At 47.0% G+C, this 27,546-nt stretch overlaps 1 protein-coding gene across 1 annotated transcript in view; it reads left to right on the forward strand.

The window, feature by feature from the left end:
* The window catches only part of LOC121866703 (epithelial splicing regulatory protein 1-like), a gene marked incomplete at its 3' end in the record, with an annotated part of 125,300 nt that overhangs the window by 70,265 nt on the left and 27,489 nt on the right, over positions 1-27,546 (forward strand). Inside the window, exon 4 of the mRNA XM_042366412.1 lies at positions 2,443-2,532. Coding sequence (XP_042222346.1) covers positions 2,443-2,532 — 90 coding nt within the window. The remainder of the gene's footprint in view (positions 1-2,442; positions 2,533-27,546) is intronic.

Here is a 27,546-nt window from a genome sequence, read left to right on the forward strand (position 1 = left end):
CTCCCTCCTCCCCGTCCTCTCCCCCTCCTCCTCCTCCTCCTCCCTCCTCGCTCCTTCCACCTCTTCTGCCTGTCCTCCTCCTACTCCCTCTACCACCTTCCTCCTCCTCCCCTCCCTCCTCCTCCTCCTCCTCCTCGTATCTCTACCACCCTCTCCTCCTCCTCCTCCTATTCCTTCCTCTTCCATATCCTTCTCTTGATCTCTCTCCATTAAACACTCGATAAACCTTTTAGGGGGATGGTTAAACCCTTTTATGATGATGATGATGATGGTTTAACCCCCTTTAAGGACTATTATACTTCGAATTGCTTAAGGTTGAAGTTTTAACCTTTTCTTAAGATAGTGTCGTAAAAGGATGATGGTTTAACCCTTTTAAGGATGGTGGTTTAAGTAATTCAAATCGATAATATTAACCTAACCAAGGATCATGAGTTTAAACCATTGTCTTCAGAGGGTTAATACATGATTTATTAATTAGAGAGAGAGTGTGTGTGTGTGTGTGTGTGTGTGTGTGAGAGAAATCAACGCTTTTGTATTAGCTGTATAATGAGTGGTGTTGAGCAAGACATTGTTGGGGGCGGTGTTATGGTGGTAGTAATGGTGATAGTAGTAGTAATAGTGATAGTAGTAGTGGTGATAGTACTAGTAGTGGTGGTGGTGGGTTGAGGCCAGTGAACCATGGTGGGTGGTGGTTGTTGTGCCGTTGCCATGACGACCCCCACACACAGGAATGCTTGGCCACTTGCTCCTTCTGCCCCCACCTCCCCCTCCCACACCCCACCCTACCCCACCCCACTCCACCCCACTCCACCCCACGAGGATGTGTGGATGAATGGTACACCCCCTGCCTAATATTACTGTTGGTGGTGATGGTGGTAGTAGTGGTGATAGTGGTGGTGATGGTGGTGGTGGTGATAGTGGTAGTAGTGGTGATAGTGGTGGTGATAGTGGTGGTAGTGGTGGTGATGGTGGTGGTAGTGGTGGTGATGGTGGTGGTAGTGGTGGTAGTTCTGTTGGTGCTTCTACTGTTGCTATGTCTGTTGCGGCTTCTGTTGATGTTTCTGTCTCCGTTTTTGTTGTTGTTATTATTTGTTTTTGCTTTGTTTTCAATTTCCTCATCTTTATCAACCTCTTCTTAATATTTCTTTTCTATGTTTCTTTTTCGTCGTCATCCTCCCCTTCCTTTTTCTTCTTCCTCTTCTACCTTTTCTTCTTTTCTCTCTTCTTCGTCTTCATAGTCTTCTTATTGTTCTTCCTTTCTCTTCTTTTTCTTCTTCATTGTTTCCGTCTTCTACTGTACATCTTCTGTTGCTTCTCCCTCTTCCTCCCCTCCTCTTCACGCTGCCCCCCTACTCCTCCTCCTCCCTCCCTACTCCTCCCTTTCTCTCCTCCTCCTCCTCCCCCTCTGTCTCCCTCTCTTCCTCCCACTCCCTCCCTCCTACCTTGCCCCCTCCCTCCTCCTCCCTCCTGTGCCTCCTCCCCACCTCCCACCTCCTCCTCCTCCTCCTCCTCCTCCCTCCCTCCTGTCTCCTCCTCCTCCTCCTCCTCCTTCACATGGTGATCGTCAGGTTCTGGAGGTCATGCACTTGGGGAGGTAACGGTGTAGACGGGAGGCCGAGGGCTATGGCGGTGACTGAGCTGGTCAGGCCGCCACCAACGCCACCCGGCCGCCACCAACGCCACCCGGCCGCCACCAACGCCACCAGGCCGCCACCCAGCCGCCGTCACCGCCACCACCACCGCCACCTGCTATCCTTACCTTCCACCTCACCCTTCACCCACTTGGAGGAGGAGGTGGTGGAGAAGGGGGTGGTGGAGTAGGAGACCGGAGTGAAGAAGAGGAGGAAGGGGGAGGAGGAGGAGGAGGAGACGAAAGTAAAAAAAGAAAGAGAGAGAGAGAGAGAGAGAGAGAGAGAGAGTTTGTGAAGTATTTTTTTTCTTTTAATATTCACGTGGAGGAGACAACTTACTTCAAGGCTAGTATGAGTATTTGAAGACGTACTGTTGTTTATTGTTGTTGTTTATCTGTTTATTGTTGTTGTTTATCTGTTTATTGTTGTTGTTTATCTGTTTATTGTTGTTGTTTATCTGTTTATTGTTGTTGTTTATCTGTTTATTGTTGTTGTTTATCTGTTTATTGTTGTTTGTTCTGTTGTATATTGTTTGCTGTTGTTTTTTGTTTATTTATGTTGTTTGATGTTTGTTGTTGTTTGTTTGTTTATATTGTTTATTGTTTAGCATCATGGTTTTGTTTATTCTTGTGATTTAGCCTTTATTATTATCGTGTGTGTGTGTGTGTGTGTGTGTGTGTGTGTGTGTTACTGTCAGTATATATAACCTGACTTAACCATCATATGTATCAACAGGTATGAGAATTAACCACCAGTAACCACCATTTACCACCATCAACAGTGTAATTTCCTTAACTACCAGCTCATACAGTCCTGGGGGAGGAGTCTGATGAGAACGAGGAGTTGGCTACCCGCACAGTGAGAGACATGGGACGGATCATAGCCAGGATGATTGCTGATGGTGAGTACCCTGTGTAGTAATGAGTTTACCTGTCTTTCTCACCTGTGTAATAATGAGTTTACCTGTCTTTCTCACCTGTGTAATAATGAGTTTACCTGTCTTTCTCACCTGTGTAATAATGAGTTTACCTGTCTTTCTCACCTGTGTAATAATGAGTTTACCTGTCTTTCTCACCTGTGTAATAATGAGTACCTGTCTTTCTCACCTGTGTAATAATGAGTTTACCTGTCTTTCTCACCTGTGTAATAATGAGTTTACTTGTCTTTCTCACTTGTGTAATGATGAGTTTACCTGTCGACTGTGTAATGAATGAGAGACTTACCTTTCCCTCTCTCACACCTCTCACCTGTGTAGTGATTAGGACTTACCTGTCACTCACCTGTGTAATGATGAGGAGTTAATCTAGGTACCTCTCCCACCTAGGTGATGAAGAGTTGCTTGTCTCACCTGTGTAGTAATTAGATCTTACCTGTTCCTCTCTCACCTTTGTTGTAATGAGGTCTTTACCTGTCCATCTTTTTCACCTGTGTAGTAATTAGATCTTACCTGTCCCCCTCTCAACTGTGTAGTAATGAGGAAATCTTATGAGTTTTAAAAAAGTGTTGTTAATTATTATTATTATTATTATTATTATTATTATTATTATTATTATTATTATTATTATTATTATTATTATTATTATTATTATTATTTCCCTGTATGTTTTAAGGCATTTTAGCCGATTATTTATAAACAGTTGCTACCTCACCTTTAATTTTGTTTCCAATTTAGTGTAACTACGGATTTTCTTCCTTCATTTCTTCATGTACGTAATATTTTTTGGGGTGCATATTGATTTAAATCATTCTCTTTCGTTGTTTTTCTGCCTCAAACACGATTTATTCCCTCCTTGTCATACGCGTCACAAGAGCGAGTGTTTTATTCAGCTAGCGTGGTCAGGTGTGAGGTGGTGCGGACGTGATATAATTAATGCTGAATCCAGGTGTTATGGCTGGAGGTAGCATCAGTCTTGTTTACACCGGTGAAGGGAGGCATCCTTGTTTCCATTTTCCTTGCCAGTTTTATTTTTATATGTTTATAACGTGGAAAAAAAAACTTGTGGGTATTCTGGGTTGAACTTTAGAAAGTGTGAAAATAAAAACTAAATTATATTCGCCATTTTGTTGTATATTACCTGTCGTCACGAAATACCCCTCCGTGTTATATATATATATATATATATATATATATATATATATATATATATATATATATATATATATATATATATATATATATATATATATATATATATTTTGTTTGCTTGGTGTAATGATGTCTTGTCCTTAGGTGTTTTCATCCTTGGCTGGCTGAGGTTAGGTTAGGCTAGGTTAGGTTAGGTTAGGATAGGATAAGATAAGATAGGATAGGATAGGATCTGTCCCCTTCCCCAAACATTTGAATCCACACTCCAGCTTAAAATTCGTAGTGTTTCCTCGAGGTTAAGTTAGGATGACCCCCCCCCAACATTTGGATATGAGTGTTTCCTTGGTGGTTGTAATATTGTAGAGTAATCAGGCTTTCTTGGAATAATAAAGACCATTTTACCATTAACCTCGTCTTATTCATGCTTAACGGGAAAAGGGGAAGAGTTAGAAACCTTGACTAAACAGCTCCTCTCCACCTTCTTTTCCACCCTCCTCCTCTCTCCCCCATATCCCCTCCTCCCTTCTTCCCCCTTCTCCTCTCTCTCCTTCTTCCCCCTTATCCTCCTCTCTTCCTCTTCCCTTTCCTTCTCCTCCTCTCCCCTATTCCTCTCCTCTCCCCCTCCTCTCTGCTTTATCCTCATCTCCCTCCCTCCCTCCCTCCTCACCCTCCTCCCTAGTTTACCTTCACACACCAGCCACTCGCCACCTGCTGCCCGGATCACCTTCCTCGCTAAGCTAATACACCACACAGTCTGTCTTTAATCCTTGACTATATGTAAGACGTAGGGAAGATGATGAGTTACTATGCAAGACACAGCGAAAGGTTCAATTGGTGGTCTCATGGGAGTAATCATTTTAAGGTATTTTAAGGCAAGATTTTAAGATTTATTTTACTGGGGTTTTTTTTTTTTTAAGGAATATAGAAATAATTAAGTTGTGTTTTATAAGATTTAATTCTCTTAGGTTGAGAATTATGAAGTGTTGATGGGGTATGGTGTGTATTAAATGATATTGTGTGTGTGTGTGTGTGTTGTGTGTGTGTGTGTGTGTGTGTGTGTGTGTGTGTAGTTGAACATGCCCTGGGTCCCACCACATTTCCCCTAATTATGGGCTGTCTGTCCTCCATCTCTGGTAAATACGATACCTCCTCCTCTTCCCTCCTCCTCCTCCTGTGTGTTACTGAGGAGGAGGGGCAGCTGAAATAGGATCTTGAGAGTCATCCTTGTATGAGTTTGGGAATGAATTGGTTTAGATTGGAGACGGGTGGTTTGAATTGGAGACAGGTGGTTTTAGATTGGAGACGGTGGTTTAGATCGGAGACAGGTGGTTTAGTGAGACGGGTGGGTTTAGATTAAGAGCAATTGGTTTTAGATTGGAGACAGGTGGTTTAGATTGGAGACAAGTGGTTTAGATTGGAGACGGGTGGTTTTAGATTGGAGACAGGTGGTTTTAGGTTGGAGACGAATTGGTTTTAGGTTGGAGACAGGTGGTTTAGATTGGAGACGAGTGGTTTAGATTGGAGACGGGTGGTTTAGATTGGAGACGGGTGGTTTAGGTTGGAGACGGGTGGTTTAGGTTGGAGACGGGTGGTTTAGATTGGAGACGAGTGGTTTAGATTGGAGACGGGTGGTTTAGATTGGAGACGGGTGGTTTAGGTTGGAGACGGGTGGTTTAGGTTGGAGACGGGTGGTTTAGATTGGAGACGAGTGGTTTAGATTGGAGACGAGTGGTTTAGATTGGAGACGGGTGGTTTAGATTGGAGACGGGTGGTTTAGGTTGGAGACGGGTGGTTTAGGTTGGAGACGGGTGGTTTAGATTGGAGACGAGTGGTTTAGATTGGAGACGGGTGGTTTAGATTGGAGACGGGTGGTTTAGGTTGGAGACGGGTGGTTTAGGTTGGAGACGGGTGGTTTAGATTGGAGACGAGTGGTTTAGATTGGAGACGAGTGGCAGTAGAGAGAGGATTGGTTCCCGGAACACAAGCATGAACCAGCTATCACACGAGAGCTGATTAGTGATTAGCCACTGCAGGAGGCCAAGGACTGTCTCCGTCTGGTTTGGGCTCGACCGGTTATAAGACTCGACCGGTTATAAGACTCGACCGGTTATAAGACTCGGCTTGTTATAAGACTCGTCATGTTATAAGATTCGGCATGTTATAAGACTCGGCCCGTTATAAGACTCGGCCCGTTATGAGACTCGGCCCGTTATGAGACTCGGCCCGTTATAAGACTCGGTCTGTTATAAGACTCGGCCTGTTATGAGACTCGGCCTGTTATAAGACTCGGCCTGTTATGAGACTCGGCCTGTTATAAGACTCGACCTCTTATAAGACTCGACATGATATAAGAATCGACCTCTTATAAGACTCGACCTCTTATAAGACTCGACATGATATAAGAATCGACCTCTAATAAGACTCGACCTCTAATAAGACTCGACCTCTAATAAGACTCGACCTCTTATAAGACTACCTTTTATAAAACTGGACCTGTTATAAGACTGGACCTGTTATAAGACTCGACCTGTTATAAGACTCGACCTCTTATAAGACTCGACATGATATAAGAATCGACCTCTTATAAGACTCGACCTCTTATAAGACTCGACATGATGTAATAATCGACCTCTTATAAGACTCGACCTCTTATAAGACTCGACCTCTAATAATACTCGACCTCTTATAAGACTCGACCTCTAATAAGACTCGACCTCTTATAAGACTACCTTTTATAAGACTGGACCTGTTGGACCTGTTATAAGACTGGACCTGTTATAAGACTCGCTTCGGCTTGCTAGTAGTGGACAAGGTACAGTACTATCGTGTCTTGATCAGCAGGTGACTGGAGTTAAACTGCTGCTTGTTTTTGTGGTGATCGAGAGAGAGAGAGGGGGAAGAAGGGAGGAAGAGAGAGAGAAGGGGGAACAGGAAGAAGAGAGAGGAGAGGAGAGTAGGGAGAAGAGGGAGAGAGAGAGTAGGGGGAAGAGGAAGTAGAGAGAGAGAGCAATATATTTATTAATTTGTTTTTCCTTCTAATTTTTTTTTGTGATTAATAAATGTTTCTGGTTATAAATTATTCCTACATCATAATTTACATATTGTTTATTCATGAAGTGTACCGACTCTTGATGATTTTTTCCCTTAAATCAAATAATTTTCAGTATATGATTATTTTACGAGTAATTTATGTGATTTTAACTCATTTTTGTGTGAGTTGATTATGTAAATTATTGCCACAACACCCAAGGAAGGTAATTATACTCACCTAACCATTAATAAGTTAAGCTGGAGAGAAGGTCATTTAGTTGGGTGTGCCTTGCAATGTCCCTGTGTGTGTGTGTGTGTGTGTGTGTGTGTGTATACTAGTTAACGCCATAGTAATCCTCTACTGCTCCTTTATACGCCCACAAACACGTTCTTAGTTTGTTTACTCAAGATTCACAATTCAGTATAGTGGGGCAGGATTAATTGTATAGTGAATGTTGTTAATGGCGTATAAGAAAGCATTAGTAACAATAACTTATGGTTCGGGATAGCTTAGAATGGGTTTAATGGTTTGGTTTAATACTGTACCGAAATGGTCTAATGGGGGCTTAGTGAGAAGACTCCTTCGTTATGGGGATATTGAATATTAATGAGGCGTGGTTAGGCTCCTTCATTTATGGCTCATGATGAAGCTCAAAGCTCCAGGGTAATGGCTCTCGATCACTAGGGCTTTCGAGAATTTATTTATTTTTATTATTTTTTTTTAGATAATGTAGTCCAAGGTAATTGTATTGCGTAATGTGAGGCTGATAGTGGCGGTAGGAGATCAGGTTTGTGGTGGGATACAAGGCCGTTTACTCGTAGTTCCCGGTTGTGTGTGTGGATAATGTTGATGTAGAATTAATGGGTAACTGGTGTTTGTGACGGGATATTTTTTTTGCCTGTGGGATTAAAGAACTTGTCGTGTAGGAGGAGGATGCTCATGAGAGAGAGAGAGAGAGAAAGAGAGAGAGAGAGAGAGAGAGTATCAGGAATACCTGGGGTGAATTGAACCATGGAGAATCTGGGGGTATGGGACGCCTGACCGAATCTTGAACCCCTGGAGGACCTTAGATGACCTGCTGGAAGGATCCTTGGGTGACCAAAGGACGTGCTGGTTATCATCCTTGCGTACATGTGTGTGTGTGTGTGTGTGTGTGTGTGTGTGTGTGTGTGTGTGTGTACGTGCATGCGAGTCACGCCACAACCGCCACGGACACGGTCGCCTCCACAACTCGTACCATGTTTCCGCTGGTAGCGTAAGTGAACAACAACTGCGGCAAGTCGAGCGTGAGAGCATAATAATATTTCAAGCAGTTTATAATACGACGTGATTTCTGCGGCGGGCGGAGGCGAAGGCCGAGACGCCAGATTTCGGTGTACGCGGTCGGTGTGTTGATACACTTCCGGTCAGGGGCTCTGCCGGACCCCGCTACGGCGGACGAAGAACCCTTGTCAACCCCGTTACCAGTCCCGTCCATCACGCGGCGTCGTCGTTGAGCACTGTCGTGGTTGTCGGGGGTGGGTTCCTCGTCCTCTCACCTGGCGCCCGCTCGCTCATTACTGATGTGTTACCTGCCTCCTGCACCGAAACACATTGCTGGCTGTCCACGTGATGGATCATCTGCCACTATTATATAAGGTCAGTTCATCAACCTGGCAGAGGGAAAGAGGGAAGGTCATTACCGCGTCAGTGAGGAGAAATGAAGAAGTACAACAGTTGGTTGGGGGTAATGTTTGCTCGTGCGCTACACTCCACTGGTGGTGGTCGCCAGCTGACCACATGACGCGCACCTCTGGCGGCCACTAAGGGAACCTCTTCACAGTATTTATTAACTCGCAACCACTTACGGGACAACGCTCTCTAATGAACATATGTTGATGTTGTCACTAGAGGAAGACTAACATATGTTACTTAAATCCATCAACAAGACCTCACGTTGGTTACTGTGAAGGTGTGTGGAGTTGACGTTAATTGAGAGAAGCTGATGGTCAGTTACCTGTCTGATCAACACCCCGCAGGTGCAGTCACACGTGTAGATGAGGGAGGGGGTGGTGGTGGTATAGGTGTTAGTAGTGGTAGAGGAGATTGTTGTGGTGCAGGGGATGAAAGAGGTGGCGGAAGGGGTGGAAGAGATGGCGGAGGGAGTGGAAGAGATGGCGCAGGGAGTGGTAGCTTACAGGTACAGGTGCTTGTTCACACCTTTAGCTCTCTGACAGATCCCACCCCCACCCACCACCCCGTTCCTCTCCCCCACCCACCTCCCCGTTCCTCTCTCCTCTCTCCCACCCACCTCCCCGTCTCCCGTTCCTCTCCCACCCACCCACCTCCCCGTTCCTCTCCCCACCCACCTCCCGTTCCTCTCCCACCCTACCCCGTTCCTCTCCCCACCCCACCTCCCCGTTCCTCTCCCCCACCCCCTCCCCCGTTCTCTCCCCACCCCACCTCCCGTTCCTCTCCCCACCCACCTCCCCGTTCTTCTCCCCACCCACCTCCCGTTCCTCTCCCCCACCCACCTCCCCGTTCCTCTCCCCCACCTCAACACCGCTCTCACAAGACTTCTCTCACCCACCCCACATCAATTGCCTGTGACTCCTCCTACACTCACACAACAACCACCACAACCTTCACGGCTATTACGATTGTGACTTCATACCGCAATACTACAAACCACTACACTTCGATTACTCACAACACCCACAACACTCGCAACATTCGCAACACCCACAATACTCGCAACACCCACAACACTCGCAACACCCACAACACTCGCAACACTCGCAACACCCGCAACACCCGCAACACTCGCAACACCCACAACACTCGCAACACCCACAACACTCGCAACACCCACAACACTCGCAACACTCGCAACACCCACAACACCAATCCACGACAGATTGTTTTTAAACCGTAATATCCAGGAAAGTCTCAGCTCATGACCTGTTTTCGTTAGTACTTATTGCAGTGGTTTCCTAATTGGCTTAATGAATCTATATTAGTGCCTATTACGATACCAATTACACCTATTTTTATCTCATAAGTGACACTAATTGTTACGTGAGTTTGCTTTAGTTACTTACCTGTTGACGCACCAATTAATTTCTACCGTAACTGGATGACGAATCAAGGTCGGTTTAAGGTTAATGGTAGTTAATCATGGTTGGTTTAAGGTTAATGGTAGTTAATCATGGTTGGTTTAAGGTTAATGGTAGTTAATCATGGTTGGTTTAAGGTTAATGGTAGTTAATCATGGTTGGTTTAAGGTTAATGGTAGTTAATCATGGTTGGTTTAAGGTTAATGGTAGTTAATCATGGTTGGTTTAAGGTTAATGGTAGTTAATCATGGTTGGTTTAAGGTTAATGGTAGTTAATCATGGTTGGTTTAAGGTTAATGATAGCTAATCATGGTTGGTTTAAGGTTACTGGTAGTTAATCATGGTTGGTTTAAGGTTAATGGTAGTTAATCATGGTTGGTTTAATGTTAATGGTAGTGTATTATGGTTTAGGGATAATGGTTTAATCCGCGTAATGTAAACCCTATTTTAAACCAAGGGAAACTTAGTCATTATTTTCACATTTTTCTAAGTCATTTCTGTATATGGAAGGCGAGAGGAGAGGCGTAAACTAAGACTATGGAATGAAGAAGGTTAAGGTAGTCTTGAATTAAGGTCTTTACGGGGGTCTTAACCTCGCTTAGGTGAATTAAACCAGAATACGACCACACAAATTATTTTTATTTATTATTATTAGTGGATCTTTTATCTAAACTTTTGTTTTGACTTACGTGTTCAGGATTTTTTTTTTGTCTTTCGTGTTTATAAAATTAATGTGTTAGGGAAAGGTTGGTATTATGACTTTTCTGCAGGTAATGGTGTTGGGAGATTTGAATGCCTTGTGAAGTAGCGATCCTGTTGAGTTGAGAGAGTGTGTGTGTAGAGGGGGGGGGGTGTAGTTGACCTGGACAGAGACCACCAGGAGCTGCCATCACCACACAGCCCTAGGCTATCTCCCCCCTCCCCCCTTCCTCCCTTCCTCCCGGACAAGTGTAGTGTAGCCTCCTGTGTGTGTTAGGAGGTGGGAGAGGAGGAGGAGGAGGGAGGGTCTTCTGCGGGTGATGGTGGTTGTTCGTTGCAGGTGGTGGTAGTGATGGTTGTTACAGGTGGTGGTAGTGATGGTTGTTACAGGTGGTGGTAGTGGTGGTTGTTACAGTTGGTGGTAGTGGTGATTGCTATTACAGGTGATGGTAGTGGTGGTAACTGTTGTTCCTGGTGATTCATGCAAGAGGAAGTCACATTATGAGGGCTCGTCTCAACGCCTTGTTGCTAAGGAAGCACCCTGTCCCGGGGCTAATGATCGTTCAACTGCAAAGAGAAGACGAGCGAAAGTTCTTCTGGCGTAGCTGCTTTAAGCGGGTCCCAATGGGATGAAGACAAACGCCTGGCGCTATTGATGACTTGTGCTGGAGGAGAGTTTTTATTGACAGGGTGGTAAGAGGACGGGCGGTAGACTATGTACTGACACCATAATGATGCGTGAGGTGGAGGTGTTGGCCCGCCTCTCAGGGACGGTGAAGGACAGGTCTACACTGGCTCATACCATCGGCCTCAGTGTCGTCTGCAACACTCACCAGCACGACGTGAGGGATTATAGCAGTTATTGGCTGTTGTGTTCGGTGTGTTTGTCGTCTTCGGTGTTAACAATTGTGAATCTACCTTAAGGTGAGCTTCATTATCCTTTGACAAGTGCCCCGTTGGAGATGATGTGAAATTGTTGGTTTTCTCGTTTATATGTTTTGTAAAATACCTTTTCAAATTCTTTTATCATTTTGATTACGTGTATAAACCACGACTACCATACATGTGATGGTGCAGTATAGAGGAAAATGATATTAGTAAGAGAACCAAGGTAATTAAACACGTAAGTTATTTAACAGTGTGATAGGGAGAAAGTTAAGAAAGTGACAGAAAATTAAATATACGCCTTGAAGAAAGTGTAAGTAAAGGGCGGGGGGTAAGTGTAGACAACACAGAAACACTCACTCGTAGGTTAAGTTGCACCTGCGGCCACGTACTGGCTGAAGCCACTCATTCACCTGGCATTTCCCTCAAACCCTCGCCAATGACGCTGGCTTAGGTTCCCTTAATTATCATAAATTGTCTCTATGACTAACTGTACTTGGTGTTTTTTGATAGTCGAATTTCACTGGTAGAAAACGTGTACATTAGACATGGAATTTAATTTATAGAGAGGTATTTAGTTGTGTCGAGGGAAGTCATGGAAGAGGAATCGGAGGCGGGCGGTCTGGCTGGATGGCTGGGGTTGCGACGTTGCCGCCAACATGGTGTGACGCCTTGCTAGCAACGTTTTCTGTACTGCTACTGCCCGGGTGTTTGGTATTCTGTTCACTACCAGAAGCTGCCACTGTCACACCAGTACTACCACACCAACACCGTCACCACCACCAGTAGTACCAACACCACCACCACCACTACCATACGATTTTGCCTAAAAGATATTTTTTTGTTTTTACTATAGTTCCTGTCTTTTCCTGGTCACTTAACTCCAACAAGTCTTCGAAGGATGAATACATTATTACTCTCGGGGATATACGTGTAATGACTGTAATCTTCGTATTTTGGTATTACAGAATTTTAAATATGCCTCATTTATAGTATTTCGTCGTAAAAGATTTTTATACAATTAATAAAAAACCCAAACACCGTGGGAGTCATGCAGTGAGGAAGCAAGGGGCGACACACACAGTAGTCCTGGTGGTGGGTCTTCTGTTCTTCACCTCCTCCTGACACATGCCTGACGTTCCTCCTCTGGCTAACAGTAATGGTCGAGGGCGGTATATATACACTACTTCCTCAAACTATCGTAATTATTGAGGCGTACTTGGTAATTTTGTCCTACAGTAAGGAAGTGGACTTTAGGTGTCGTGAAGAGATAATAGGGAAGGTTGACTTGAGACCCACTCGCTCACTCCCTAGCTCACTCACCCACTCGCTCACTCCCTAGCTCACTCACCCACCCACTCACTCACCCACTCGTTCACTCACTCACCCACTCGCTCACTCCCTAGCTCACTCACCCACTCGCTCACTCCACCCATTTTTTGGTACATATTATTATTCATTTGTCTTACAGTAATTTATTCAGTTACGTTATATTTTTTAAAAGTGTCTTAATTTATTAATTTATTCTAACCAACTACTCTTGGTAAGTGGCCAACAGAAAAAAGGAAAATTTTAAATTATTGTAGCTCCAGCGATTTCTCTAACACACACACACACACACACACACACACACACACACTACAACTGGCAGAGATAAAAAAACACTGACCATACTGACGTAACAGCTTCACCTTACGTGTTTTTGTTATGCCTCCCAGAGATAACGAAGCTCATGTTGACAGTGTTGTGGGGGGGGTGTTCAGCCGCCCTTACCTGTCTGTCCATCTGAGAGCAGAACATCACCTGTGTTAATTGGTGGATTTCGTTCAGTTTTATCCATTTTGAACATTTCAGCTCAATTCTTTTGACTTAAATCAATTCTTCATCTTGAGTTCCTTGGAGCAACTATAATGAGTTATGGTGACTGTCGGGTGATGAGTTATGGTGACTGTCGGGTGATGAGTTATAGTAACTGTCGGGATGACTCTTGAGATAACTTACGGTGACTGAGACAACTTATGATGACCCTGGGATGACATAGGGATGACTTAGTGATGACCAGAGGCGTGGTAGGTAAAGGCACCCACGCTACACTGTTCTCGCGATGACTTTGGTCGGGGAGGCGGAACGTGAGGTGTTACTTTCCACAGGTTGTTGGCCCTGGACTCGGGTAAAAATAAGACGCTGTTTGTGTATGATTTACACAGACCTCGGGGCACTCCCTGTGTTGACGACCGTGACGCTGACCATGGTGGGGGGGGGGACATGGCCTGTGATGTGATACATGGCCCCTCTTGTGGTGTGATACATGGCCCCCATTGTGGTGTGATACATGGCCCCTCTTGTGGTGTGATACATGGCCCCTCTTGTGGTGTGATACATGGCCCCCATTGTGGTGTGTTGTGATACATGGCCCCTCTTGTGGTGTAGTGTAGTGACATGGCCCCTCTTAGGTAAAAGGTATACATATCCCTCTGTGGTGTGTAGTGATATATGCCCTCTTGTGGTGTGTTGTGATGACATGCCCTCTTGTGGTGTTGTGATACATGGCCCTCTCTAGGTGTGTGTTGTGATACATGGCCCTCTCTTGTGGTGTGTGTTGTGATACATGGCCCCTCTTGTGGTGTGTGTAGTGACACATGGCCCCTCTTGTGGTGTGTTGTGATACATGGCCCTCTTGTGTGTGTTGTGACACATGGCCCCTCTTGTGGTGTGTGTTGTGATACATGGCCCTCTAGGTGTGTAGTGATACATGGCCCCTCTTGTGGTGTGTGTAGTGATACATGGCCCCTCTTGTGGTGTGGTTGTGATACATGGCCCCTCTTGTGGTGTGTGTTGTGATACATGGCCCTCTTGTGGTGTGTAGTGACATATGGCCCTCTTGTGGTGTGGCTAGGATATGGTCCCTCTCTTGTGGTAGTGACATGCCCCTTTAGTGTAGTGATACATGCATTCCTCTTGTGGTGGTGTATTGTGATACATGGCCCCTCTTCTTGTTAGAGCAGAAGATGGCATAGTGTATAGCGATACATAGTTACTTCCTGATATTAAACAACAAGATGGTGAAAATGTTTTAGGAGAGAAAAACCATCCGAACTTATTATGATTTTTTTGTCTGGAGTTATCGTACTCAAGGGCTTATAGTACCTGTGTTGCTATCGTACTCAGGGGCTGGGTTATCGTACCCAGGGGCGTTTTCATCGTACTCAGGGGTTAAGCCATCGTACCAGGGGCTGGAAGCTTATCGTACCTGGTGATTGGGTTATCGTACCCGAGGTTTACGTTATCCTACTCAAGGCTTATAGTACCAGGTTGTTATCGTACTAGGAGTTGCTATCGTACTAGGGTTGGTTATCGTACCAAGGACTAGAAAATTAATAGATACGTGTTTGTACATTGCGTAAGTGAGACAGGTTAGGTCGTTTATCTGATTTATCTGATTGGTTCAAGGACCTTAAAGTGTTGTTGTTCATACTCGGCCTGGTTCTGTTCAAGTTCTGCCCGGTCAAAGGTCATCCAATGTCAGTGATCCGCTTAGGTCATTGATTAAGTCTCAGTGGTCAGCCTAGGACCCTAAGTCATGGGTCAGCTTAGGTCACTGTAAAGGACAAGTCCGGTGGTCAGTGATGGTGAAGCGAATCGTGTTAGTGGTGATAATGATGGTGGTGATAGTAGTGATGATGGTGGTGGTGAATATGGCGCTGGTGGTGGTGATAGTAGTGGTGGGTGAAGGTGGTGCTGGTGGTGGTGATAGTAGTGATGGTGGGTGGTGAAGGTGGCGCTGGTGGTGGTGATAGTAGTGATGTGGTGGTGAAGGTGGCGCTGTGGTGGTGATAGTAGTGATGGTGGTGGTGAAGTGCTGGGTGATAGTAGTGATGGTGGTGGTGAAGGTGGCGCTGGTGGTGGTGATAGTAGTGATGGTGGTGGTGAAGGTGGCGCTGGTGGTGGTGATAGTAGTGATGGTGGTGGTGAAGGTGGCGCTGCTGGTGCTTCTGAAGGTGGAACAAGTCACGCTCCATACTGAAACGAAACAGCAGTAGCGGAGGACTCGGTGGTGGGTAGTGAAGGATGAAGAGAACCTCACCTGCTGGGAGTACTCAATTTTAAGAGTTACTACCAGGAGGCGGGGTGCTCCCCTACCTGATATGAACGATAGTAAGACGTAAATATCTCTCTCTCCCAAATCCCCACTCCCTTTCCTACCTCTACCTTTTCCTCCCAATTCTCTATTCTTTCCCCTTACCTTTCCCAATTATATCCTTTTTCTCCCCCACTTAGCCCTTTTCACACTCCCTCTCCCCCATTCTTTCCCTTAGCACCCTTCCTAATGCCCTTTTCCCCATCATTACCTCTTTTTCCTCCTTCCTGCCCTCATCTTCACACTGGTGGAAAAGGGTGAAGTGCCGACGAAGCGAGACGAGGTGTTTGAAAGGAGGGGGGGGAAAAGGGAGAAGGGAAGGGGAGAGGCTGTCGCATGATGTAGGGTGGTGAGGAATAGATCTAGGAGAGGAAGAAGAGAGGCCAAGGAGTTCACAGGGTATCCTTCCCTCCCCATCCTCCTACGCTTCCTCCCTCCTCCCTTACTACTACCACCATCTCAATTCCATACTCCATCCTGCATTCTCTTCTCTCCTCCCTCCCCCCCGCTTCTCTTTCCTCCCTCTCCTCACCTCAGCAGAGAGCAGCTTGTCCCGTGTCACTGACCTCATAGGAACCTGTACTTCATCACCTTGTGTGTGTGACCAGACAGTACCTCGGTCCTATAACCACTGTAATGAGCTTATTAAGAGGTCATTCCTCTCCCCTTTCTCCTCCTCCGCTTTCTTCCTCCTCCTCGACCCTCTTCTCTTCTCACCCTCCTCTCTTTTTATTCATTTTCCTCCCCTCTTCCTCCTCTCCTCCTCACCCCCGTTCCTCCATTTTCCCTTTTCCCTCTCCTCCCTCCTCTTCCCCCTTCTTATTCCTCCTGCTCTTCTCCCTTCCTCCTCCTCCTCTCCCTCCTCTCCCTCTTTCCCTCCTCCTCATTCTCTTCTCCTCCTACGCTTCTCCTCGTCCTTCTTCCCTCACCTCCTCTTCTCTCACGCACAGCACATAAAGAAGAGTGGCTGTTTCATCTCCCTCTCTTCCCCACCTCCTCCCCCTACTCCCCCCCCAACTCCTCCCCACTCCCCACCTCCTTCCCACCTCACACCTCGGTGTTAATGGCGTCCATGGGGTAATCTTTATTATACATGTAACTTTCCCCCTTCCCAGTCTCCCCAGTTCCACCCCCTACCCGCTCAAGTCTCCACCTCTCTCCCTGAATACTACCCTCCCCCTACTTCAGTCACTTCACCTCCTCCTTCTCCTCCTCCTTCTGCAAGTCATCCAGGAGGTCCTTCTTCCTTCCTTCCGACGTGTTGAGGCTCGCTGTTACGCATCGACCAACCCAAGGAAAATGAAAGCGGCAGGAGGGGAGGGGAGGGTGGGGGGGGTGGTGAGTAGGAGGGGGTAGAGATAGGAAGAGGGAGGGGGGCAGGGGGGAGGAAGGGAGGTAGAATGTGAGTGAGGATTAAGGGTAAGGGAAATGGTAGAAAGTGATAAGGAAAGGAAGGAAGGAAGGAAGACAATGTTTAGCAGTAACACTAAAGTTGTCATCAATGGGTTGGGTGTAATGATTGCTCGAGGGGGAGAAGGAGGAGAGGGGAGGGGTAGACACACTTCACCAGAAATCGAGGGTGTGCCTGCATGAGAGAGAGAGAGAGAGAGAGAGAGAGAGACCACCCTAAAACCTAACCTCCCTTTATCATTCGTACACGGGGTCAACTGTGCTTTGGATTTCTATTTGCGAACGCCTCAGACATTCAGTTCTCTGCTCACGAACGCTGCCGACGACATCCCTTACCAACGGGGAAGCCATTTGACCCAGAATACACAATAAGACTCGTGTAAAAACAGAAACTCTCTCTATGTTTGTATTTTGATATGTAAGTTCTTTTCTAAGGTAGTAACTTATCGATTATTTGTATTTAATTTCTTTCTGTAGAGGATTATAGTAGTGAGGATTTTGAAGCCTGCTTAGGACGTCTCTACTACATCCTACATAATACAAAGCATTGGTATGTCTCCCTACATTCCTGCCAAGATGCAGTTCAGGACTTCATACAATCTTACATAATAATAAAAGCACAGGGCGTCTCTACATCCTACAAGATGTTGGAAGTTCAGACCTGCTACATCCCACATAATACAGCACAGGCGTCTCCCTACATCCTACAAGATACAGCGTTCAGAACTCCTGCCACATCCAACATAATACAGCACAGGGCGTTCCCCACATCCTACAAGACAGTTCAGGACTCTTGCTACATCCTACATAATACAGCACAGGGCGTCTCCTACATTCCCACAAGACACAGTTCAGGACTCTGCCACATCCTACATAATACAGCACAGGGCGTCTCCCTACATCCCTACAAAGATACAGTTCAGACTCTGCTACATCCCACACACAGCACAGGGCGTCTCCTACATTCTCTACAAGATACAGTTCAGGACTCTGCTACACCCACACGTGGTCTCTGGTTTCTGTGGTTCAGTGGTCCCAAAGTCGATGTCATGACTCCTGGTAGACGACACACGTGACGTCACGGGTGAGCGGGAGGGTTTAAGTAGCCCTGCGTGAGGATGCGTCAGGGGCAGTTGTCCTGGTCCGGGTGGATGCTGGTGAACCCCCTGGCGTGTGTTAGTGAACCCTCTGGCGCGTGTGTGTTGGTGACCCTGGCGTGTTATTGAACCCTCTGGCGTGTGTTAGTGAACTCCCTGGCGTGTTAGTGAACCTCTGGCGTGTGTTAGTGAACCCTCTGGCGCGTGTGTGTTGGTGATCCTGGCGTGTTATTGAACCCTCTGGCGTGTGTTAGTGAACCTGGCGTGTTAGAGAACCCCAGGCGTGTGTGTACAGAACCCCAGGCGAGTATGTTGGTGAATCTCTGACGTGAGTTGGTGACCCCAGCCACCAAACTATAAACCCCACCATCGTCTCCCCGCCGATAGAGGAAGAGAATTGTCACAGACGCTGTTTTTGAGTGCAGTCCTTCTAGTGTGGACCCGGCACCCACCATCACCAACCTCAGTTAAGATGTGATCTCCTCGCTGAGTTGAATGTCATCTGGTCATGTATCGAGCATCTGCCGCATTTTAAGATACACTGACCACATCTTCTATGCTTCTTGCCACCGATGATGATGATTTCAAGTAGAGTAATCAACAGAACTGTCTTTGATACTTCCGTGGTGTCTGTAATGTCACGTCGATGGCTATGTAAAGCGGTGCCGTGGTGACTGGTTTGCCATGATGCCGGCCTCCTCCCCGCTCTCCCGGTTTCCTCCTCCTGCCCTCCTCCCGCCCTCCCTCGTTTTGCTCGCGCCGCCGCCATCGTCTTTGTAACTCCGCCCAGAGAGTTGTTTTGAACGTTGTTATGCAACACTCTCTTAGCCGCCTCTAGCCAATATTTCAGATAGTGTAGCGGAGATGGGGGAGAGAGGGAGGGTGGGGAGAGAGGGAGAGTGTAGCTTGGGGAGGGGGGGAGATGGGGAGAGAGGGAGGGCGATGGGAGGGAGATGGTGGTAGAGAGGGTGATGTACTTGTAGGAGAGGGAGAAGGTTGTATAATGTGTGTGAGAAAGAGAAAAAGAGAGAGAGAGCAAAGCAGCAAGAATTGACTCTCACCAATTATAGAAAAACACACACACACACACACACACGTACACACACACACACACACACACACACACACACACACACTCACCTCACTCACTCTCTCACCACCACCACACACACACACACACACACACACACACACACACCTACTCACTCTCACTTCACTACTCACACACACACACACACACACACACACACACACACACACAAATAATGTTAATAGGACGCCAGATAATTCACCCCCATAATAATGACAGGTATTTTCTCTACAGGTAATTCAACTCTTATCCCAACACCTGGTATGTCCGTGGTATTACATTATTCTCTTTCAGATATATAATCCCTCCTGCCCTTCCCTCCTTCCTTCCTCCTTCCCTTCCTTCCTTCCCTTCTTCCCTTCCTTCTTCTCTTCCCTTCCTGCCTTGGGCACAAAATACATCTACATTTCTATGGCAAAGATCTATATACTTGAATATATAAATGAGGATGATGGTATATACGAATGAACAATGCGAAAGAGAAAGGTGGGTGATGATGATGATGACTTATGGGTGATGACTACGTATGTTGTTGACATCGAGTCTTATTGGTGTCATGTTTCTCTCTCTCTCTCAACTCTCACCCTTTCTCCTCTCTCTCTCTTCACACACCATTTTCCCCCCTCTCTCTCCCCACCAAAGGTTCAGAAAGCCATCCTCTTCCCACTCAAAGTTCAGAACAGTGTCGCTGCTGGCTGAGGCGGAACAACCTTATGTGTGTTATACCTCCTGCAAACGCCAGGCGATGTTGAATGCTCACACTGGTGTTGATTTGTATGGTGAAATGAGTAGTCTCTTCTCTGGCGTTTTTCGAGGCCAATAAACACGGTGGTGGTGGGTAGACAGTGTGGGGGGTGGCGTGTGGAGGGGTGGTAGGGGAGGTGTGTGGGGGCAGGTGTGTGTGTGTGTGTGGGGGTGTGTGTGTGTGGGGTGTGTGGGGATGGTGGTGTGTGTGTGGGGGTGTGTGGGGTGGGGTAGGTGTGTGTGGGGTGGGGTAGGTGTGTGTGTGGGGGCAGGTGTGTGTGGGGGTGTGGGGGTGTGTGTGGGGTGTGTGGGGTGTGTGTGGGGTGTGGGGTGGGTGTGTGTGTGGGGTGTGTGGGGGTGTGGGGGTAGGTGGTGTGTGTGGGGGGTGGTAGGTGTGTGGGGGGCGTGGGTGGGGGGGTGGTAGGTGTGTGTGTGTACACCTCGGGGCACAACACTCATTATACACCTCTTATTGACACTCTTGACTAAGGTCTAAACCCTTACACGTCATCAGTGACTAATGTAAATATTCAGTGTTCATTTTTTTCGGCGTTCTTGTTTGTGGTGACCTGAGGTGATGGTTGTGGTGATGATGGTGGTGATGATGATGGTGGTGGTGGTGCTGGTGGTGATTGTGGTAGTAGTGGTGATGGTGCTGGTTGTGATGGTGTTAGTGGTGATAATGGTGTCGTTGGTGTCATTATTGTGGTGGTGATGATGGTGGGTGTCGTGTTGGCCACAATGGCGAGTTATTTTTTTTTTACAAGTGGATGTTACGTCTTGGTTAAGTGCTGAGTCATCCTTTAGTTGTGAGCTCAACAGGTGCACGAGTAAAAATCCCACAGGACAAAATTCTGTGAAAATAATGGAACGGACATTTCATCAGGTTATGTTAGGTTAGGTTAGGTTAGGTTAGGTTAGGTTAGGTTAAGTTAAGTTACCTTTCGTTGGGTTGGGTGGCTGTTGAATTCATCTTCATATTGAGTCTCGCCACGCCCAAGAGTGTGTGTGTGTGTGTGTGTGTGTGTGTGTGTGTTATGATAGGTGTGATTCTGTTGATATTAAGCTAAAGAAAATTATATCGCGATTAACAATAAGAAGGTGATTAATAACAACAAACTCAAATAATAACAGTTGACATTAACAAACTAATAATAATAATAATATTAATAACAATAATAATAATAATAATAATAATAATAATATAACAAATCAAACAGTATAGCCAAGATTAACTCCCATCTCGCGGTTAAACGTCACTGAGGGAAATATGAAAGAAAATAATGCATGTAATGGTTCTTAATATTCAACAACAACAACAACAAAGTCTTCAAGCTGCGACAAAACTCATTTATAAATTGTAAACTTATTTATATTTCTTCTGTATAATAAAAAAAAATAATATCTGTTCTTGGTATATCGGCGGTGAGTGTCCAGGACTTATGGTGGAGGTGAATAAACAGTCGCCTCATAGAAAACTTGTCTATAGGTTTGAGGGGATACTAGTGCATAATGGTAAGGGGGGAGAGGGTTGAGGGTGGTAGTGGCAAGGGTGGCGATCATTGACGTGTGTCTGTGCCATGAGCGAGACTCACCATGACGACAGACCGGTGTATTGTGCCTCACCCGACAATTACTCCGCCAGTTACACCTGTACACCGCCTCACCTGATGACGGGTCTTCTCCCCTCCCCCATCCCCCCCCCCCACACACCTGTTTATAAGATAAGGTTGGTTCTCCCTCAGGTGTTGTTGGTCTTACCTGTGAGTTTTGGAACCTACGACCCCTTCTGACGGAGACCTACTCGTAGACACGGCATACTAAGTAGCCACGTGTGTGTGTGTGTGATGCTGGTCAGGTAGTGAGGGAAGGGACGCCTCGGAAAGATGCAAGAGGAGGAGTATCATGGATCGTTGTGCATCAAGAGCCTCGTGTCTTAATTGGACGGACTTTGTACTTGACTCATATTAAGTTAAAAAAAATAGTAATTCTCCTGGTTTGTTTATTTTTATTATTTTACGTCTTTGTATACTTCTCCACGAGCTGATGAGATCCGTTCCGTTAAAAAAAAAATCATTACCAATACGAGAAATCAGTATCGCCTGGCGTTCTCCGCGCACTGACACACTTAACGGAAGTTCACTACCTGGCTAACGTCGGTGTATATCTTCTGCTTGCGTGCATAAACAAAGCCCTGACGCTAAGCTGATACCTTATGGATACATGTAGGGCTTTCACATCACGTCTGTAAACATAACGAGTTAACACACACACCAGCTGATACAAACATGTCTCGACCTGTTCTTGTCCTCCCTTGTTTACCCTGACGGACGGGAGACTTAAGCTCAGGCTCTGAAATTGTGGGAACCAGTTGTTTAAAAAATACAAAAGATGGTGTGTGGACTGAGCTGAGGCGGTAAAGGCTGGAGTGTATCTTGGAAAAATAATTGTATCAACGTGGGAAGTTTTGGGGATGTTGACCTCTGTGTTGAACCTTCCCTCTCCCCCGTGGTGGTGTGTGTTGAACCTTCCCTCCCCCGTGGTGGTGTGAGTTGAACCTTCCCTCCCCGTGGTGGTGTGTGTTGAACCTTCCCTCCCCGTGGTGGTGTGAGTTGAACCTTCCCTCCCCCGTGGTGGTGTGTGTTGAACCTTCCCTCCCCCGTGGTGGTGGTGTGAGTTGAACCTTCCCTCCCCGTGGTGGGTGTGTGTTGAACCTTCCCTCCCCCGTGGTGGTGTGTGTTGAACCTTCCCTCCCCCGTGGTGGTGTGTGTTGAACCTTCCCTCCCCCGTGGTGGTGTGTTGAATCTTCCCTCCCCCGTGGTGGTTTGCGTGTTGGATCACCTGAAAATTAGACACCCCCAGTTTATTTAACCTAATTTAAACACCCTAGCGTAAACCAAGTGCGTCTAATCTTCAGGTGATCCATTGATTACTGATGGCACTAATTCAGTTTTTCTTCAACAACTATATAATGGCTTTGACAGTTAAAACACTAAACCCGCTGAGGTAGGGAAAAAACTGAGAGGAATTTTTCTAAACCAGCGAGGATGACAAGCGTCGGGTGAAGCTCGTGCGTATTACCTTGAGCAGTTTGGAGAGGTGATTTAAGCGTGGTAATTGTAGGTGTGTTTTGAGGGGTGGGACGTGCCTGTTTGCCGGCCCCAACCACCACCACGGGTCCCCACCAACACGGGTCCCCACCACCACGGGTCCCCACCACCACGGGTCCCCACCACCACGCGTCCCCACCAACACCTCCACCACCAACACAGCCCACAATATCACCACTAAAATGCACCAATGCTCCCACAGGCCCCACCACCACCACCACTACCACCACCACCACCACTATTACCACCGCCACCACCACGGCCCACACCACCACCACCACTACCACCACCACTATTACCACCACTATTACCACCACCACGGCCCACACCACCACCACACTTCCTCACTCGTGCTGCGGTAATTTTCAACAAAAGCGAACTGTATCTTTACTTGTGCTTAATTTTTTCTTGTCGTGAGAGGAATCCTTAACACACACACACACACTCACACTCACACACTCACACTCACACACACACACTCAGCATCAGGTTACCCAAATGTAGGCCACAAACTCGTCTCTACCTTCTTTAGTGGTGATTAATGGTGATATCAGGACTTGTTGGTGGTAGTTGTGCGAGAGAGATGGTGATGGTGGTAGTTATGGTACTGGTGGTGAGCGTGGGGTAATGGTGGGCGTGGTCTTGCGGTGGTTGTGTGCGTAGTCTTGCGGTGGTGTTAATGATGGTGAGGGGCGTTGTCCTAGTGGTGGTTGTGGTGGACGTTTTGCGTGGTCGTTGGGTTGGTAGCAGCGGTGGTCGTGCGGGGGTGGCGGTGGGCGTGGTCGTGGGGTGGTGGTCATGGGCGTGGTCGTGGGGTGGCTGTGGTGGAGGGGGAGGAGGGGGGGGGGCGTTGGTATCGAGTTGTTCCTTTGTTCAAGTCTTGTTGGTCCAGTGAACTTGTCCAGAAAAAAAGATTAAGTGATGTAGAAATGGTCTGATATTCTTCTCGTCAGATATTTCTCACTCACGGATATTTCTCATTCATAACATGGCAAGTCAGTGGTCTTTCCTTGCGCTATATTTACTATTATCTCTCTCTCTCTCTCTCTCTCTCTCTCTCTCTCTCTCTCTCTCTCTCCATTTTTTCATATTGATATCACCAAATGACTTCAAAAACAAGTGCGTAGTGAAGAAAGGGAGGAGTTAAGGAAGGTGAAAAAGTGGTAGTAATGGTAGTTGTAATGGTGATGGTAATGGTGGTGATAGTGGGGATGGTGGTGATAGTGGGGATGGTGGTGATAGTGGGGATGGTGGGGATGGTGGTAGTGGGATAGTGTTAATGGTGGTAGTGGAGACAGTGAGATAGTGATAATGGTGGTAGTCGTGGTGGTGATGGTGGTGGTAGCAGGACGTTTCAAGACAGGTGGCAAGGGTATCCACCTGCTAAGATCTGGTGTACTGTTGTCGAATACCTCTACTCTTATTCTACTACCTTATACTAATCTCTCTTATCGTACTAATCCTGCCTCTTACCTCCTCTTTGTCTCTTGTTACATACTCAGGAGTCTGTTTTATCATTGCAGTACACTTCCTCCTCCTCCTCCTCCTCCTCCTCCTCCTCCTCCTCATTACGTGCTCTGCCGACTAAATCACGCTGCCTCTCGCTCGGCTCAGGACCTGTGACGTGATACAATCTGCAGAAGGTGTTACTCTATCAAATTCCTCCAACCAGCCTCATTCTGGCCTTGTACGTGTTACCTGTCACATAATAATAATCATTGTGAGTCGGATTCAGTATTCCTGTTCTCGAGTGTGTTAGAAAGTTAACCTTCCCTGTGTGTGTGTGTATGTGTGTGTGTCTCCAGTTGTACACATGTTATTTTCAAGAGATGTGTGTGTTTGTGTGTGTGTGTCGTTGTTAACATCAGTAAGACGAGGGTTTAGTGGCAAGACGAGGCTAAGCAGCAGCAGCAGTCAGAAGGGAGAGTCACTTACCTTCCACTGTGTGCCCTGCATGACGTATCTTTCCAGATTTTCACGTCTTATTGAAATTATTTTACACAGAGATGCCGGGTATCGGGTCACGAAACTCGACCCACATATCGCGGGAGATCACGACGCCACGATAAACCTACAGGAATTACGACTCGAAATCCAGACTGTGAAATAGCTTGTGGTGGTGAAGTAGGTGAGGGATGGGGGGAGGTGAGGGAGGGGGGAGGTGAGGGAGGGGGGAGAGGGGAAGGGGGAGGTGAGGAAGGGGGGAGATGGGGGAGGGGGGAGTGTCCAGTCGACCGGCAGAACGACGGTGGGTGGGGTGGGGGAGGGAGTGGGTAAACCAGGTCCTCTCACATGGTGTGCATGGTGTAATGTCTGGTTGCTTTCTCTCCGTTACCTGCCGTATAACTTCCCTGACCCTCTCTCCCTCTCTCTCCCTCTCTCCCTCTCTCTCCCTCTCATACTCCATCACATTGCCTTTAGCTCTTCCTCTCCCTCCTGCCCCACCACCTTCTCCCTCCTGCTCCATCATCCTTTCCTTCCCCGTCTGACTCCCTCCATCACATCGCCCTCTTTATCCCCACTGACCAGGTCATCTCGCCCCTTGTTGACGATGCCATTTCGCCTGGCAACTCTTGGCCAAGACACTCGGTATATTGAACAGGTCATCTTGCCCAACTTATCTCTCAGCTCAGTCACCTCATCCAGATCAGCTTTTCGTGTTAACTCTAAGGTCAGGTCATCTCCTCCTGGCATCTTGTTCGTTAAGGTCATCCCGTCTCGTTATCTCTCATTCAGGGGGTCGTTCTGTATCAGGGTGGCGTCGTCTGGGGTCTGCCGGCGTGTAGTGAGGGTCTTCAACTCTGAGTGGTGGTGTGTGACGTCTCAGAATACCATTGCTTGGTGTTTTTGTAAGTCTCTCAAACTGTGTAGCCTCTGGGCGGACGAGCACGCAGCGTCTCTGCCTGTTGATAGGCTGGTCGGGAGTTCTACCCGGGGGGTCGGATGTGGTGGCAGGTGACGCTCCACACAACTAGTCAAATTTCTACCTTTAGGTTCGGGATAAAGATACACTAGTCGAGTTAACTAAGCCAGCCAGCTACTTACTATATACAGACCGAATTACCTGAAGATTCGACACCGTAGCTTATTTCACCTCATGATTAAAGACCCTAACACTACCTGGGGGTTTATCTTAGGTTAGTGTGGATAGCGTCTATGACAGCGACTAAGTAAACTATCCGAGGCCTCGTCTACGTCTCTTAAGCCCAGCCAATTGCTCACCTGATCTCCGGCCTGATAGTCTTCACGCGCTAGGTGATTGCCATCAAGGTCTGGTTTAAGGCGATTGGCAAAGGTCACCCGAGCGACCTGAAAGTTCCACACATTGACTCCATTTTCCGTTTACTTCCTCTTACTCCACATAAATTATTGTCATACAAAAGAAAAGGAGTTTGACTTTTATCTTTCCAATGTGTAATGTATTGGAATGTGGCTAACAGTTGGGGGGGTGTAGTAGTGGTGGTGGTGAAAGGGGGGTGGTGGTGGTGGTGGTGAAACGGGGGCAGAACTAGATCAAGGGATAATGAAGTGGTTAAAACTCGTGTGGTTGGTGTAAGTTTGGACCAGACTGAGGGAGGGACTGAGATAGATGGTGGACAGGTGTTATGTATCTTCCTGTTCGGTCACTGTTATGTTTACTTACCGCTGATGGCCGTTCTTTTCCCTCACTGTTGCTCCTAGTGAGGGTTTAAGCCTGTGTGATTGAGAGAGAGAGAGAGAGAGAGAGAGGTTTGATTAAGACAGCCTGAAGCACTGAACACGTTTGCAGGTGGATGGCCGTGGTCGCCAACCCCAAGACGTAAGAATGATTCGATAATTGATTGATATATATGTATGTTTATTTTTAATTGACCTATCTTTTAATTAACCTGAACTACCTGAACTAATGGTACCAATTATGTTTGTTTATTTTTGTGTTTTATACCTGTTGAGGACAAGCTACCCCCTACCATCATTACCCTGATAGACACGCCCCTAAGGTCTTCCCTGATGACCTTAACGGCCCCCAACCTCCATCTTGATCATCCCTTACCTTACCTGACCGCACCTGACCGCACCTGACCTCACCTGTAATGATCGGACTGTGACCCACAACCTCTCATGCTTAACTCTTAATCTTCTTGGCCTCCCCCCACCCCAAGCAAGATCTAACCTGACCCCTTATATAACCCCCTGACCCCTCTATAACCCCCCTTGACCCCCCTATAACTCCCTGACCCTCCTATAACTCCCCTGACCACCCTATGACCCTCCTATAACCCCCTGACCCCCTATAGCACTCTTTGACCCCACTACAACCCCTGACTCTAACTCCCCCTACAACCCCCTCCCGACCTGAATTCCTCCTATTGACCTTTGACCTTCCTCCTCACCAATGACCTAATCTGGCTGGGTATAGTGTGCCGTATCCTGTCCTCCCTGACTCGCTACACGGGCCTCCTCGACCCCTCCTGACCCGAGATGACCCTGAACAGTTAGGTGGTGGTGTTGCCCGGGCAGTTAGGATTGTTAATGTAGCTATTGTGTATG

Source organism: Homarus americanus, unplaced genomic scaffold (assembly GCF_018991925.1).
Source record: "Homarus americanus isolate GMGI-L3 unplaced genomic scaffold, GMGI_Hamer_2.0 scaffold51427, whole genome shotgun sequence".
Lineage (NCBI taxonomy): Eukaryota > Metazoa > Arthropoda > Malacostraca > Decapoda > Nephropidae > Homarus > Homarus americanus.